The following is an 11,514-nucleotide window of genomic DNA, read 5'->3' as shown; positions in this document are numbered from 1 at the left end:
AGAAAGTTTCAAAATGTACCTGTTTGCTTTCTGAAATTGTTTTAATAAATATATATCACTCTTTTAAAAAGAAACATCCAGGGGGGTCCTGGAACCAAACCCCAGCAGATACAAATGGCCCAATGTATTTCTGCTTTACAACGACTTAAATGTCAAGTGTTTCTCTGATCTCATAAGGAACCTTCTGTTGTTCAGCTGGGGGCAAAACAATAAGATATAACACTTAGGGAGAAACATCCCACTAAGCAAGGCTAAACTGGAGGCAAGGATAGCAAAAGCTTCTGTAGCCGCTGCATAACGTCCTCGGGATGTAAGGTAAGCAGGAACAAATGCCAGCCAAACCCCGAAGCAACCCAATAAACTGAAACAGATCAGAGATGCTTCATTGAAGGCCTCAGGGAGATTTCGTGCCAAGAAAGCTCCTGTTAAGCTGAGCCCAGCCAGCAAGCCCAGGTAAGCCAGCATGCCCCAGAAAGCAGTGGGTGAACCTTCATCGCATGACAGGGTGATGGCATTGGATAGAGTGTGTGGGTCTCTCTTGAGGGAGGGAGGGGAGACCACAAACCATGTTGTGCATAACAGCAACTGGATAAGGCAACCCAGCAGAATAACAGCATAGGACATCCGGGAATTGAGCCAAACCCTTGAGAGGCCACCAGGCCGAATTGCCCTGAACGCTGCCACCACCAGTAGGGTCTTGGCCAGGATGCAAGAGAGACAGAGGGCAAAAGTCATGCCAAAGGCCACTTGGCGCAACAAGCAGGCTCTGTGGGTGGGTTGTCCAAGGAACAGCAGGCAGCAAAGTGAACTAAGTGCCAACCCAAACAGAAGCAGGTAGCTCAGCTCACAGCTGTTGGCCCGAACCAGTGGGGTTTCTCGATGTGCAATGAAGAGGGTGAGGATCACGACAGGCAGAAGAGAGCCACAGACAGAAGTACTGGCCAAGATGACCCCCAGAGGCTCATGGAAAGGCAGAAATAATTCCTTTTTGGGCAGACACTTTGTCTGCCCTTTATCCGGCCATTGACCTTCTGGGCAGCTTGAGCAGATGGCAGAATCTAGAAAGAGAGACAGATTCAGTGAGCTGTCTCATTGCCAACCTATTATCTCACCACCACCACCACTTCTTTGCTCCTCAACAAACGCAGGGGTCTACCTGGAATCAGTGCTTGTAGGATTCTGTCATGCAACCTGTTTGAAATGCCATGGGAATATGTCATGTAAGATGTGTTGTTGTGTGCCTCCAAGTCATTTTTGATTTATAATAATCCTTAAGTGAACCTATCATGGGGTTTTATTGGCAAGATTTGTTCAGATGAGGTTTGCTATTATCCTCCCCTGAGGCTGAGAGTATGTGACTTGTCCAAGGTGCTTTCATGGCTGAGCAGAGAATCGAATCCTGGTCTCCAGAATTGTAGTCCAGCACACAAACCGCCACACCACGTTGGCTGTCATGTAATTGGTACACAACCCAAATGATAATTCAAATATGTTTATCAAGATTCCCAAGTTTAAGTAGAGCCAGCTCAAGCTTACCATCATGTTGCAGAGTAAATGAATAACTGGGTTTTTTTCATCCTCTCCTAGAATACTGGAATCTGGGGCTCACTGTGTGTGTATATATGCATGTATCTTCAAGTCATCTGTCAATGTATGGAGACCCCATGACTTTCATAGGGTTTCCTTAGGTAAGGAATACTCAGATGTGATGTGAAGTGGAAGGCATTCTTGGCTGGCATCCATGGTTTTTTGTGGGTTTTTCGGGCTATGTGGCCATGTTCCAGAAGATTTTCTTCCTGACGTTTCGCCAGCAAACCGACAAAGAGAATCCAGCAAATGCTTTGCTCAGCCAAGGACCAGAGAGACCCTCTCACAGCTGCAGGAGTTTACCGCATACCATGCAGCTGCAGACAAGTCTACATAGGGACCACCAAACGCAGTGTGCAAACAAGAATCAAGGAACATGAGAGACACTGCAGACTGGGCCAGCCAGAAAAATCACCAGTAGCAGAACATGCCACAAACCATCCTGGGCATAAAATACTGTTTGAAAACACCGAAATTCTGGACCATGCCAACCACTACCATGTCAGGATGCACAGGGAAGCCATTGAAATCCACAAACATCTGAATAATTTCAACTGGAAACCCTTAAAGTGAACAAAATTTGGCTACCACTTCTGAGGAATAGCAAAATGAGGACTCAGCAAATGCAAATGGAAAACCATTCAGAATCATGGGCTTTCCCAGCAGATAATGATCACCAATTAGCAGACACTAATCCTCTTTTGCATTAGCCTCCCAGCCTGAGGCCTGTCGTCAGCACAGAGTAATACACATGCAAATCACTCCTGCATTCCCAGGCTCACACAGTATATATACACCCAATTTTCCAGGCAAGCATTCTCTGAAGATGCCAGCCACAGATGCTGGCGAAACATCAGGAAGAAAATCTTCTAGAACATGGCCACATTGCCCGAAAAACCCACAAAAAAACTCAGATGTGATTATGTCAGTTGCTGCCACTGAAATAATGGCTGCATCCAGACTGCAGAAATAATTTACTTTGACACTGCTTTAACTGCCATGGCTCAATGCTATAGATTTCTGGGAACTGTGGTTTTGTGGGACATTTAGCCCTCGCTATCAGAAAGCTCTGGTGCCACAACAAACTACAAATCCCAGAATTCCATAGCACCACGGAACTTAAAGTGGTGTCAAATCAGATTATTTCTGCAGTGCAAATACAGCCATAGCACCTGGTATTTCTGGGCAGTCTCCCATCCAAGTACTAACCAGGGCTGACCATGCTTAGCTTCCAAGATCGGATGGGATCAGGTGCCTTGAGGGTATTTAGTTTGGGGGCTCACCACATAAAATGAACTGGCAGGAGACTAAGCATAGACAAGAGAAAATTACTCCTGTATACACTATATTTGCTTGTGATGGTTCCAATGGTGGCACTATGGCTACAATCATAAAAGCCTCCTCAAGCCTTATGTATAAGTCAGAAGCTGCACTGGGCAATGGCAGTCTGTCCAGCTGGAAGCAGGGCATGGGAGGATGACATTTCCAGCCCCCTTTCAGTAAGTAAGGTAGCAACAACCAGAAGCAGAACCATTATTACAATTCCTTGTTATAGCCTTGCTTGCTGGTGCCAGGAGACTGGAAACATCCTTCTCCTGCACCATGATTGCCAGCTGAATAGACCTCCATTGTTTGATGCAGTTGCTTGCTGTTAAGGTGGTCAGGCCAGAAGACATTACTTAGTTGCATATTCATCATAACTAAGCAGGCAATGTAGAATATAGCTGAACATATTTAATAATTCAATAATGTATTTACAGAAGTCCAGAACACCACATGCTGCAGTGCCCACTCACCAGTCTGGTTTGCGATCTCCCCACGTGCACATGGCACACAGTCAAAACAGCAAGTAGGTCTATCTGAGCAATGGGACTTGTGGTAGCCCATGGGGCAACTCGGTGTACATACAGAGATGGGGATCTAAGGTAGAAGCAGAAGAGTCAGAGGTATTTCTTGCTACAATTTTGATGTTTTTAATAAATGTAAATATATATGGTGTTTCTGTTCTAGGATGGCCAGATATCAGGGCCTGCCCCTGAATCTCTAGTTTTCATAGGTCATCTCCAGATGGAGACGAGGGTCCAAATTCTCCAGCTTTGGAGGCTTATTTCTGGGCAATGGGAAAGGGATGGCTGCAGATCTTCAGTTATTAAAACAGGAGCTTGATACAATTTGCAAGGATTAATTGATTTCTTGCTGTAACTTGCAAAGGACTCTCCAGAGGGAATCTGTATTTACTATTAGATAGTTTTCTCTTTCCCTCTCAGTTACTGCACTGGCTCACCATTCCATGTGTGCCTTCTGGCTAGACACCAATAGGCCAGATTAAAGGTTCCTTATCATGTCTATCTAAATAGGTGAGAGGGGATATCTCCCTCAATTTAACCTTGATTTTGGAACAGCCCCTGTAGCTAAGAGTTCTGTCTTAATTTCCAAACAAGAAAATACGTTTTATCTCTCTGTCTGGGTTTATGTGTGTGTTCGAATGACAAGCTGTGAACAACTGTGATTGTTATTTAATGTGTAATGTTTACCAATATCACCAGGGACTATCCCATGAGGTGCATCTACATTGTAGAAATAATGCAGTTTGACAACAATTGAAATGCTGTAAGATTCCTATGAAATCATAGGATTTGTTGTTTTAAAAGGTCTTGATCCTACTTTGCCAAAGAGTGCTGGTACCTCACAAAACTACAAATCCCAGGATTCTGTAGGATGTAGCCATGGCAGTTAAAGTGGTATCAAACTGCATTATTTCTAAGATGTAGATGCATGCTAGGTTTCAGGTTTGGGGCCAGAAATATCAAGGCCTGTGATGATCCTGAATTGGCAACAGTACCCTGGACTTACTGCAGTTCCTGATCTCTGTTTTAATAAGGAGTAGATATTATACTCTGCAGAATAATTATACCAAAGATCCAGGCAGTCATGGTCCCTTAGGGATGAAGTCCAAAAACATACATAGCACCCATAATACACAACATGCCTTTTGCTCCATTTAAGCTTCTTCACACAAGAACTCTCACGGTAGATGAATCAGGATTAAATCCATTTGACAGCTCTAGTGCAGAAAAACCCTTTGAGAATAAAAGTCTGTCCTCCTTACCTCCGTCCTTCCTCCAGTCCACATGATGATGCTGTCACTAATAGCCAGCTTTTTGGTTTGAGAGGGACTGAGCTGTCCTACTTGCACAAGCCTGAAGCCATTTGAAGAACTGAGGTGAGTGTTGTGGATGTCAAAGAGGGCAGGAGGGTCTCCATGTTCATCAAAAGAGACTTCCTCACCCACCTTGTTCTTGAAACGGACCTTCCTCAGGTACTGAAACACCTGGGGTTGGGAGAATAAAGGGGCATCAGATCTGTGCAGTGACTAAATGTTCATGGACAATTGAGGGCAGAGAATTAGATTTTCTGCTTGGCATGGCACTTTCCCCATGGATAACCTAATGGCAAAAGTTTTGTTGTCACTAAAATAATGTTTTGGTGTCCTCTGAACCAGCAACAATGTGGATCTTTTAGAATAAAAGATCTCTTCCAACTGGATGACCACCAGCCTCTCATCACCCAATGTTTAGGTGGGTAAGATATGATGGGTGATGTTGGCTACATTCAACACATTTGGAGGGAATCGGGCTGATGGAATAAGCTCTTCTAGAAACTGTGGCGCAAATACGGCCAGTGTAAGTGTTTTTTTCAAAGCATTATAAAAGGAGCAACCTTAAACGTCCTTGGAGTTTATCACACTGGGGCTAATTCTGGTATTAAAGAGAGATTAAAGCGCATTTAAAGCATCCCGCAAATAAATAAAAAATGGCAAGTAATTGTGTGAATAATTATCACACGAGATCGCACAAATAAAGTGATAGTGGAAATGCATTGTCGCTGAAATCCTGAAAGTAAAAAAGATGTGCATCAGTGGTTCTTTGTGACCACTTTAATGGTGGGTTTTGTGTGACGTCGTGTGAAATCGTTTTGCGTAATTATGTGAATTTTTTTACTGGGATATTCTTGGGATAAACTCCTGATCTCCTTTGTGTGATAAACTCCCTTGTTCAATTCATTTGCCTTGGATGCACAATGGTAGGTGGCTCTCTGGCCTAGCCCACCCAAAGCCACTGATGGTGAGTGTGCCTGGGCCCTGAGCTGGTACTATTTCATGCTGGAGAATAGGGAGCAGTCTTAAGCTGGAAAGCTTCATCAGTATGTCCTTCCCCACTGAACAGTAGAACTTGGAAGGAAGGCACATGTGGGAAGGTCATGTAGAAAATGGAGCAAACTTGTTTTCTGCTGCTTCTCCAACTAGAACATGAACAAAGGAATTCATATTATACAAGAAAAGAGATTCCACCCAAACATTAAAAAGAACTTCCTGACAGTAAAAGCTGTTCAACAGTAGAATGGAGTGCTTTAGAAGATAGTGGACCCTCATTCATTGGAAGCCTTTAAACAATTATCTCCCAGACATCACTCTAAGATTCCTAGTCCTAATCAGTGGCTATGGGATGGAGTTGCTCCCAGGAACAGCCCAGGTGCTGTTGTACCCAGAGGGAAGGAAGGGTTGCCATTGCCTAGTGGAGTAGGTATGCTTGTGGACGTTCTCACACACCTCACCAGCATAATAATGTTTAAGTAAGCTCGTACCTTCCAAGGGCTGAAGCCACGAGGTCCCATTTGTGCCTTGGGTCTTCTTGGGTCCTCTTGAGCCATCATATCATGCAGGGCATGTGCAATGGCATAGACTGCATTGTGGACGTTGAAGGCCAAACCAAAACCAGGCATGTTGACAAAAGAGTTTATGTCATTCAAATTCTCCTTCCCTGTGCAGTAGCGGCTACCATGTACCTCCTCTACAGAGCTCTGGTTCCACCTGCAGTTGAAAACCTTGCTCCAGAACTCCTGGATGAAGATGTCTTCTGAAGAAGTGGTGGGATGGAGCTGGAGTATGAAGTCCCTCAGGCCTGGAACAGGTTCTTTGTGAGAAGAGATGGAGAGTGAACCATTGAGCATCAACATGTCCTTTGGGTTCCTAAAGACACTGATTTGGCTCATAGCCTCAGAACACAGCCACACTCTTCCTTCCACTCTCTGCTGGTACAGCTGAATAAACAAAGGCTGAACCTCTAACCCACAGAAGGTGACAATGACACGGGCCTGGGAAGCTGTTATTGTGTTGGCAATGTTCCTGACACGGAGCATGTCAAGCAAAAGGGGCAGCAAGCTCAAGAAGGCGACACACACCTTCTTCTTGATGATTTCCTCTTGCACAATCTGAATGCCTTGCTCCCCGTATTCAGAGTCTGTTGCAAGCAGGCCGACCCACGTCCAGCCAAAATGAATCACCAAGCGAGCAAGACCGAGAGCCTGGAATTTGTTACTGGGGATGGTGCGGAAGAAAGAGGGGAACTGGGACCTCTCGTTGGTCACTGGGCCAGTGGCAAAGTAACTGATCTGAGCACCAAAAGAGGGGGAAAAATCATTCAGTTGCATACCTTTTAACTTTTCACAGATGAAAACAGGGATGCATATGGCCAAGCAACATCAGAGTATGGTCAAGATGGCAAAAAGTAAGAGCAAGATTCTGCCTCCTGCATTCATTTCCTCCCTGCTAAGTAAGTGCAAGCTACATTTGCACCATGAACTCAGTTTCCAGCAGCTGAAGTAAGCTGAGGACGGAAGAGGAAAGTGGAAGAAGGAGAGAGAAACTGGGACATTTCAAAAGCAGCCGAAAATGTGGGACAACAGGGTATCATTTGGTACTGTCCTGGCCAAACTTGCACAGTTGGGAGATATAAGACTTTGACCTATGGTGACACTACCCCATGGGTTTTTTTTGGTGGGGGGGCAAAACTTATTAATGGAGGTTTGGCATTGTTGTGATTTGTCCACGGACATCGGTTGGTTTTCATGTGGGGTACTATACAACAACTACACCACACTATTTAATGCAGGGGTAGGCAACCTACGGCCTGCAGGCCGGATGCGGCCCAGCGAGGCCTTGGGACTGGCCCCAGCCTGGTCCTGCTGCTGATTGCCGCCGGGGCCTTTGGCCTTTTGCACGAGGGCAAGGGGCCTTTGGCCTATCAGGAGGAGGCAGGCAAGGGGGGGCAAGCAGGGGCAAGGGAGAGCAATTGTCTATAGAAGCCTCAGAAACATGCATTTATATTAACATTTTTTTAAAAATTAGCAAATTTTTTCGTGTGTCTATCATTTTTTTTTAAAAAAGTGTCTTCCATTTGAAAATGTTGTCCTACATTTGTCCCGGTTTATTTATTTATATAATTTTTTTAAAAAAATATTTTATTATTTATTTTTTGGCTTCAGCCCCCCAGTTGTCTGAGGGACAGCAACCCGGCCCCCGGGTCAAAAAGGTTGCCTACCCCTGATTTAATGGAACTTCATTGCCTCCTATTGCTTCTTAGCTGCAATTGCAGCAGCCTGACAAACATTGAAAGGGTTTTAAAATCTTCAGAAAACACAGATGGGGTGGTCGAATACTCTTATGGCAGAACCAAACGTCACAAAATAGTGAGCAAGCTTTGAGTTCTTCAGGACTTTTATTCTTCAAGCCCAAACCTGATCAAGGATGTCAGGAGAGAGAATGAGAAAGAGAGAGTAAGTAAAAGCTGAGAAAGCCAGAAAGTCTGCAACTGCAGCTATCTGTGTTAAAGTCCCAGTGGTGTTTTGCAGGCTTAATTGGATTAGCCTCTGTAAGATCCTTACAGGTTTCAGGCTGCCTGAAGGATGCCGAGACAAAACAACAATCATAGCATAGTCTCCATTCACACAGATACATCACCACCACTGAGTCAAACATGCAGTTTCATGGTAGGGATGCGATGATTCTGTTTTTACAAATGTCATAGCATTATGAATATGAAGAAATATGAATAAAAGAGTTGAAAAGGGGTCTTATGGGCCATTGAGTCCAACCCGTTACTCAGTGCAGAACCTCCAGTTTAAGCATCTCTAGCAGATAACTATCCAGCCTCTTTTTGAATACATCTAAAGAAGGAGATCCCATTATCTCTCTAGACCAGGGGTAGGCAACCTGCGGCCCGCGGGCTGGATGCGGCCCGGCAAGGCCTTGGGACCGGCCCCAGCCCGGTCCTGCCGCCAATTGCCGCCGGGGCCTTTGGCCTCTCGCGCACAGGGGCAAGGGGGGCAATTGTCTATAGAAGCCTCAGAAACATGCATTTATATTAACATTTTTTAAAAAATCAGCAATTTTTTTCACGTATCCTCCACTTTTTTAAAAAAAGTGTCCACCATTTGAAAATTTTGTCCTACATTTGTCCCGGTTTATTTATTTATTTGATTTATTTAATTATTTATTTTTTGGCTTCGCCCCCCCCAGTTGTCTGAGGGACAGCAATCCGGCCCCCTACTCAAAAAGGTTGCCTACCCCTGCTCTAGACAATTGTTTCCATTGCCGAATGGCTCTTACTGTCAAGAAGTTCCTTTTAATGTTCAATTGAAATCTATCCTCCTGTACCTTCAAACCATTAGATCTGGTCCTACCCTCTGGAGCAGCTGAGAACAGTCCTGTCTCCTTCTCTGTGTGACAGTCCTGGAGGTATATAAAGAGTTCAATCATGTTTTTGCTTCACCAAAGCAAAACAAACCCAGCTCCTTCAACCTTTCCTTGTATGTTTTGTTCTCCATACCTCTTACCATCCTTGTTGCCCTTCTCTGTACCTGTTCCAACTTCTTTATATCCTTCTTACAGTGAGGCACCCAGGTCTAGACACAATCCTCCATATGAGGTCTGACCAGCACAGAATATAGTAGTATAGTGGTATTATTTATATACAAGACAACACAGCTCCTACCTGGGGGTATCTGTAGAGACCCAGCAAACTGGCAATTGCTCTGGACTCGGTTATTCCTGCCTCTGCAATAAGACCGGCTTCTGGAGAAATATGATGGCAATGAAAGTTGGGGACGACTTTTTGATGGCCTGTAAGAAACTGCATGGTACCCAAAAGGGCTCGTGAAACCATTTGGCAGGAATCAAAGATCCGGAAGCCAAGAGTGATGTTGGGCAAAAGGCTTGATGCCTGATTAATCTCTTCAATGGCAAAGACCATTGTTTGAATGTACTTGTAAAACCAAAACGATAAACTGGGGGAAACCAGAAGAGAATTTAGGGATTAAGATCAGAATGGTAAAATAAATGGCTGGATTTAATAGGTATTATACTGGCCATCAAATGAGATGGAATGGATTTATCTCAAGACTTTAGTTTGTCATTAAGCTTTCAAGCTGATTTCAACTTATGAGAACTGTACCCTAGGTTTGTTCAGAAGAAGTTTACCATTGGCTTCCTCTCAGCCTGACAGCTTGACTTGGTAAAGAACCGTGAGTGGGTTTCCATGTTTAAGCAGGGATCTGAAGCCTGGTCTTCTGGAGTCCTAGTCTTAACACTCCAACCATGATAGTACGCTTGTTCCATTTAGTCAAGAGCTAATTGTATTTTCTCAGTGTACACAGAGTACAGGAATGGTGAGAAGATGTTTCTTCTATGGCTTTGATGGCTAGTGGCTAATAACTACCGAAGCAGCTACCGGTTACAGTGAAAAGTCTGGATGGACCGGACCTTATCACACTAGATGAATCCCGGGCAGAAACAGGATTTAAAAGTAGAAAACCCCCACAAATGTAGGATGTTTTTCAGATGATGTTTCTTCCAAAGAGCAATAACATGAAAATAAAGCGAATGGAAAGTAGACAAAAACAACACCTTTTTACTTTTGGGAAGTTTCCAAAAGTAAAAAGGCGTTGTTTTTGTTGTCTTTCCATTAGCTTTATTTTCGCATTATTGCTCTTTGGCACAAACGTGTCTGAAAAACATCCCACATTTGCGGCTTTTTTCTACTTTTAAATCCCATTTCTGCCAGGGGTTCATCTAGTGTGATAAGTCCTATGTGGGTGAGAAACTGAGCTTCCAAGCAATTCATTACAAAATAAGTTACTTATAATTAATTCATTTTGCAACAACTAAAGCATAACTAGGTTACATGACAATTGCAACATAACAAGGGATAATAGGATGTGTTTTAAAACATGTAATAGTACAGCACTCTCAGCCATTAAAAGACCCTTCTTCAGCTAGTTAATACCTAATTTTAAACCAGTTAATACCTAAAATTTTGTCTAAACGGAAAGGTCTTTGCCTGTTGACAGAAGCACAGAAAGGAGAAGAGCCTGGCCTTCTATGGGAGTGAGTTCCAAAACCTTGAAGTAGCCACCAAGAAAGCCTTCACACATTCTCACCCAATGTGAAGGTGTTGAACCAAGAGAAAACCTTTCTCTGAAGATTACAAAACTCAAGCAGGCTTGTATAAGAAGATAGGGTCTTTCAGATAATTTAGACCCAAACTATATAGGACTTTATAAGTCATGACCTATATTTACCTTAAATAGAGAAGCGACAATGGTACAAGGGGGAAAGAAATGAGGATAAAGAGAGAATATTAGTTTACTTATGTAAATATGTCTATGTTTTTTTAAAAATATGCTTAGGTGTATGTTTGAGGCTGTTGTATATTATGTTCTGTTCTGTTCATGTCTTTATGTTTGTATGTAATTCATACATAAATGTTCAATAAATATATATTTATTTTAAAAAATAACCTATATTTACCTTGATGGGTAGCTGGGAAGACTTCCATTGTAAGTCCTAGAAGAATAGGACAGACTGGTCTGGAGGGGCTGCTTCTGGTGAGGCAACTGGTGACAGTAAACAGGACTTGGGGACTTAGTGAAGGTGACTTTTGTGGGATTGCTTAATATATGCGAGTGTAGTGGGAAGATCCCTCCAATGAGGATGTCTCCTTCTCTCTCAAAAGCTTTCATCTGGAGGGTGGGCAGCTGGCATTGATGCCCACTGATGATGTGCACCGGGATGAAAAACAAGACTCCGAG

At 43.6% G+C, this 11,514-nt stretch overlaps 1 protein-coding gene across 1 annotated transcript; it reads right to left on the bottom strand.

Moving 5' to 3' along the window:
* Positions 1 to 41: 41 nt before the first annotated feature.
* LOC121933872 (extracellular calcium-sensing receptor-like) lies at positions 42 to 9,921 on the bottom strand. Its single transcript, XM_042473862.1, has 6 exons — positions 9,420 to 9,921; positions 9,092 to 9,157; positions 6,232 to 7,119; positions 4,697 to 4,918; positions 3,384 to 3,507; positions 42 to 1,058 (listed from the first exon to the last, which is right to left on the bottom strand). The coding sequence occupies exons 1-6, from the start codon at positions 9,675 to 9,677 to the stop codon at positions 136 to 138; spliced, it is 2,481 nt and encodes an 826-aa protein (XP_042329796.1). The 5' UTR covers positions 9,678 to 9,921; the 3' UTR covers positions 42 to 135.
* Positions 9,922 to 11,514: the final 1,593 nt, after the last annotated feature.

Source organism: Sceloporus undulatus, chromosome 6 (genome assembly GCF_019175285.1).
Source record: "Sceloporus undulatus isolate JIND9_A2432 ecotype Alabama chromosome 6, SceUnd_v1.1, whole genome shotgun sequence".
Taxonomy (NCBI): Eukaryota; Metazoa; Chordata; class Lepidosauria; order Squamata; family Phrynosomatidae; genus Sceloporus; species Sceloporus undulatus.
The sequence above is the reverse complement of the archived record's forward strand: the minus strand, read 5'-3'. Positions and strand labels throughout refer to the sequence as shown.

Coding starts and splice junctions, on each gene's coding strand:
- LOC121933872 (XM_042473862.1), bottom strand. CDS start 9,677: ATGGTCTTTGCCATTGAAGAGATTAATCAGGCATCAAGCCTTTTGCCC. Junction 7,120..9,091: donor AGGGTAGGACCAGATCTAAT/GGTTTGAAGGTA, acceptor TGATGTTGCTTG/GCCATATGCATCCCTGTTTT. Junction 4,919..6,231: donor GTGGCTTCAGCCCTTGGAAG/GTACGAGCTTAC, acceptor TCCCAACCCCAG/GTGTTTCAGTACCTGAGGAA.